This window comes from Sipha flava, unplaced genomic scaffold (assembly GCF_003268045.1).
Source record: "Sipha flava isolate LNK unplaced genomic scaffold, YSA_version1 18397_pilon_pilon, whole genome shotgun sequence".
NCBI classification, from domain to species: domain Eukaryota; kingdom Metazoa; phylum Arthropoda; class Insecta; order Hemiptera; family Aphididae; genus Sipha; species Sipha flava.
In genome coordinates, this window is record NW_020272279.1 from 1 (window position 1) to 4,911 (window position 4,911).

General features: G+C 29.3%; 1 protein-coding gene across 1 annotated transcript; it reads left to right on the forward strand.

The window, feature by feature from the left end:
- Window positions 1-2,137: 2,137 nt before the first annotated feature.
- Window positions 2,138-4,656, forward strand: LOC112681003 (elongation of very long chain fatty acids protein AAEL008004-like; the record flags this gene model as incomplete). Its single annotated transcript, XM_025551269.1, has 6 exons — window positions 2,138-2,278; window positions 2,645-2,701; window positions 2,771-2,876; window positions 2,942-3,078; window positions 3,165-3,314; window positions 3,964-4,656. Coding segments are annotated over 6 exons (903 nt in total), but the record flags the coding sequence as incomplete, so codon positions are not given.
- Window positions 4,657-4,911: the final 255 nt, after the last annotated feature.

A 4,911-nucleotide genomic window follows, 5' to 3' on the forward strand; every position in this document is an offset into this window, starting at 1 on the left:
AAAAAAAAACCTTTTATAAATAACATTTTAATCGTGAAACTTCAACGGCAACGAAAATAAAACGATTTACAATGTGTTCAACTATCTAATGATTTTGTATTATATTAGGGGTGAGGTACGTGCATCTGTTATCATTGACGGAAATTACAATTTGTAACCATTGTTAATTGTGATAGTTAGTTATCATGTTGTGTGTACATTTATATCTATTATTATTATATATGATTATATATCATATATAATAATGTTTTTTATTTTTGTTTTTCAATCCGAAGATTGGTTTTTAACAAATATTTTACAATAAATGACTTCTCCATTTTTCTATATCATTCGCCATATTCTTAAGTTCCCTGTAGGAAGTGACTCCTGCATCCTGCATTATTTGACTAATATATCTCGTCCTAGGTCTTCCTCTTGATCTTGTACCCTATATTATTCCTTTAGTTATTAAACTATGCAATTAATCTCTATACCTTAACGTGTATCCTATAATTTGCCATATTCTTCTCTTTATAATGTCTATCAATGTTTGTTTTTCATCTATTGTCCTCAGGATATCTTCATTCGATCTTCTATCAATCCAGCTTATTCTCTGCATTTTTCTCCAACACCACATCTCCAGAGCTTCTAACATATAATAATAATTATTAGCATTAAAATATTATGTACTTGGGAGGTTAAGATCAAAAAAGAGGCTGTAACGATTTTACGAAAAAAATTATAATAAGAAAAAAATTCTAAGTCATTCATGGTTTGGTATGATAGGAACGCATAATTTGCACTTACATTCCGTGACCAATCCTGTTGCATCTGAACAACGTAATTGAATTACATGGGTAGTTATGGGGTAAATTTTATTTGTTGACTAAAATAAAAAAAGCGATTTATTATACGCGTTGAAGTCATTTTCCACATGGTATCTGTTTTTTTTTTTTATCTTATTTTTTATTATTTTAAATTGATTTTTCTTGTGTCATAGACTGTTAAATAATGGAAAACTATGATTGTAATCCCTTTGAAATCATGACACACCGGTGCATAGGACAATAAAGAAAAAAAAATTATTAATGTTATTTATACTCAACCGTATAACTCTCCTAGTTGTACTTGTCAAATGAAAATCTTCCAGTAGATAAGTTATCAAATTATATAATTTTAATTCAGTTATTCTAGTGTCCTATATTTCTTGCCTTGTTTAATTAAATATTGATTGTATGTTTAATTTTATACGAATAAAAATAATAAACTATTTTTAGAAAATTTTGTATTATTAAAAGCATTTTATTTCGGAAGACACTATAATTAATGGTCTAATACGGATATACTGATATGGATATCGAAATTTTAAAATTGAAATACATTTTAATGTTGAATAATATATAAATACGTTTATAAAGCTATAGTTAAATGTCTTTGTTCAACAATTTTTTATTTATTTAATATTTTTAGGTTTGAACATTGCAAATAAAAAACTGTGAATAAAAAATATGTCATGAGCTTATAATCAAAGCAAGTCATAACCTACCTATCCCTTAGCTTAAAGCTATTAAATACTTAGGTCTAAACGTTGATAAAAGACTAACATGACAAAATCATTTAAAAAAAAAAGATTAATATTCAATGCCCGTTCCGAATCTCTAATAGTAGTACTTACAAAAAAAATAAATTCCCATTTTTAAAAATTAAATTATAAATATAAACTTCTGAAACCTATATGGACGTATGATAAATAACTATGAGGATCAGCAAAAAAATCAAATTTAAATATAATTCAGGTGTTCCAAAATATTACACTTCGAAAAATCACTAATGACCACTTTTTGTCTCTAACCTGATCCTCCATAAAGATCTAAGTAAACAAACAGTAGAAGAAGAAGCTGCTGCTTTACCAAACGTTTTTATAATTGGTTAGAATACCGTGAAAATCTTCTAATAAATGGCTTACATATCCTCTCACATCCTGGAAATCCCTGTCGCAGATTGAAAAGAAAATAGTGTATGGATCATCTAACTTAATTATAATCTTAATTCTATTAACGTAACGTTCAAGCTAAGTGTTACTAATGGGTAGCTTCTTATTCAAGTAACCCCATAATGTTTTTGATAGTCCAATCTAACATATACTCATTGTACTTAATTTTATTTAATCTATAACAATTTATTTCAAGTTCTGTTCTCTACGTGGATCTTCTACGAAGCATGGGCTTCTGCATGGGGCAATGGTTACAGTTTACGGTGTGAACCCGTAGATTACTCAATGAGTCCATCTGCTATGAGGGCAAGTGTTTTTATATTAACATGTGTTATAATAAAAAATAAAATAATTTTATTATAAACCATGTACATTGTCGTTTTTAATAAAATTAATTAATTAATTTTAATTATAATAAAATAAATGTATTATGAAATAATTTGTTGTTAAACCATATGTGTAAAGCAAATAGACATTTTAAATTGTTTTATTTATTAATTTATAATTTATAAATCATGATTATTTTGAACAATATTAAAATAAAAACATAATTATATAATTAAAATATTGTATACACATATTATAATACGCACAACATTATTATTTTACCGAGTAACTGAAATTGCCTATCCATTACGCCGTCTAACACGTCTTTTGTTTTCTCATCCGTAGGTGGCTCGTGGTTGTTGGTGGTACTACATTTCTAAGTTTACAGAATTCTTCGATACCGTAAGAAAATACGAGATTTAAAGGCAAAATACAATTTTATATTAATAATCGTTGTTATTTCTCTTGTAGTTCTTCTTCGTCATGCGTAAGAAGTACGACCAAGTTTCCACCCTTCACGTTATTCATCACGGAATCATGCCAATGAGTGTGTGGTTTGGCGTTAAGTTCACTCCTGGTAAGTTTTACACGGTAAAACGTTTAAGGATTTAATAAAATGTTCATTTGCACAACTATTATCAGGTGGCCACAGCACGTTCTTCGGTTTCCTCAACACATTTATACACATCATAATGTACACGTATTACTTGTTGGCCGCCCTTGGACCACACATGCAAAAATATTTGTGGTGGAAAAAATACCTGACTGTACTTCAAATGGTATGTAATAATATTATATATATATACGCAAAATAATAACATTTTAGCGAAATAATTCTTACTCGTTGTTTTTGTCCGTTTTTCAGATCCAATTCATCATGGTGTTCCTCCATGCATCTCAACTGTTGTTCACCGATTGCGATTATCCGAAGGCATTCGCCTGGTTCATTTTGATGCACGCTGTCTTGTTTTACTTCTTGTTCTATAATTTCTACAAACAATCCTACACAAAGAGGGTATGAATTAAATTAATAATCATTTCATAACCATTATCCATCAATATCTATTTAGTTTGCTAAATTTTGTCCAAGAAGAAAATCATTTGATAATATTGCGTCAGGGATTTTAACATAATACGATACATTGATGTTTATATGGTAAACTATTTGTTATTTTTTAATTGATATTAGAAATTACAATTTAGTCGTCTACTTTTCGTCGTACTCGATTTCTTGTTTCGATACCACACAGAAGTTGTCCACATGACAAAACTATAGGAAATGACATTTGACCAAATCAAATTATCGTTTTTCCTACTCATGATTACTAAATACTCTGTCTTGTAGACACTTGTACTTTATATAAATTAGAGAAATTAAATTTGAATTTTTCTTACATGGACGCTGGAGACTTTAAACCATTTTCGTTTATTTTAATTTATATATATTATAAGATCATTAAATTTCTCTCAAAGTTTTAAAACTTGAAATTAGAACTCATATAACTGTCCATTTTCTCTTTGCACCCAATTATTAGGTCTTCATAAATATGAGTATTTATGTATACTTCCTCAATAAATTTCTCCACCAATAGTAATGAGAACTAATGTTATAATCGGATTTGCACGGTATCATGTTCTAATATTATTGTAATTTGTTCACGCAGGAAGTGAAACAGAAGATTTCGCAAAAGAAAAAAGACGACGACGACCGAGCGCACAATAGACCCGTTAGGGTCATTTCAGAGGCCGAACGACAAAAAAACAAATCTTTCTGGTCCAATATGAGTTTATTGACCAATATTCCATGCTTCTTGCCAGCCGTCACCGATGTCGACGAGGATTCTAGCGACGAAGCCATCAAAAACAACACGGTGTACTCGATGCCGCCCCACAATAGCATTACTACGAATGCCTTCATGTCAGGAGAAACGTCATTCCATAACAGAGCGTTCGTGTCGAAATCGTCAAATGCGTAACACCCTACTGAGTCACTGTCCTCTCTCTCCCGCTCAACCATCTGATAAAAGAAGACATTCCCTAGAACGATTTATCCTTTCCTTCCCTCATTCGTAATATGCCAGCATAACATTTATACCAACCGAAATCGTGTGATTTAATAATTTTTGTTTTATTTAATTATCGAGGATAAATATAATAATATTAATTACTTACCGTGTGGTGGGGGAGGGGGTTGATAGAATATCATCGAAATTATATCGTTATAATATTAATAAAAATAATATAGTAGTACATCTACGTCTAAAAAATCATCAATGTTATGACTGACTATATTCCATGTAATACTGCAATTATTGTGACGTAAATAATTATTATGATAATAATATTAGTATTATTTATATTGTATTACTATTTATAATGCCTTGTGTGTGTGTGTATTTATTCTTTTTTTTTCTTTTTCTTTTGTACTTACAATTTTAAAAAAAAACCTTTTATAAATAACATTTTAATCGTGAAACTTCAACGGCAACGAAAATAAAACGATTTACAATGTGTTCAACTATCTAATGATTTTGTATTATATTAGGGGTGAGGTACGTGCATCTGTTATCATTGACGGAAATTACAATTTGTAACCATTGTTAATTGTGATA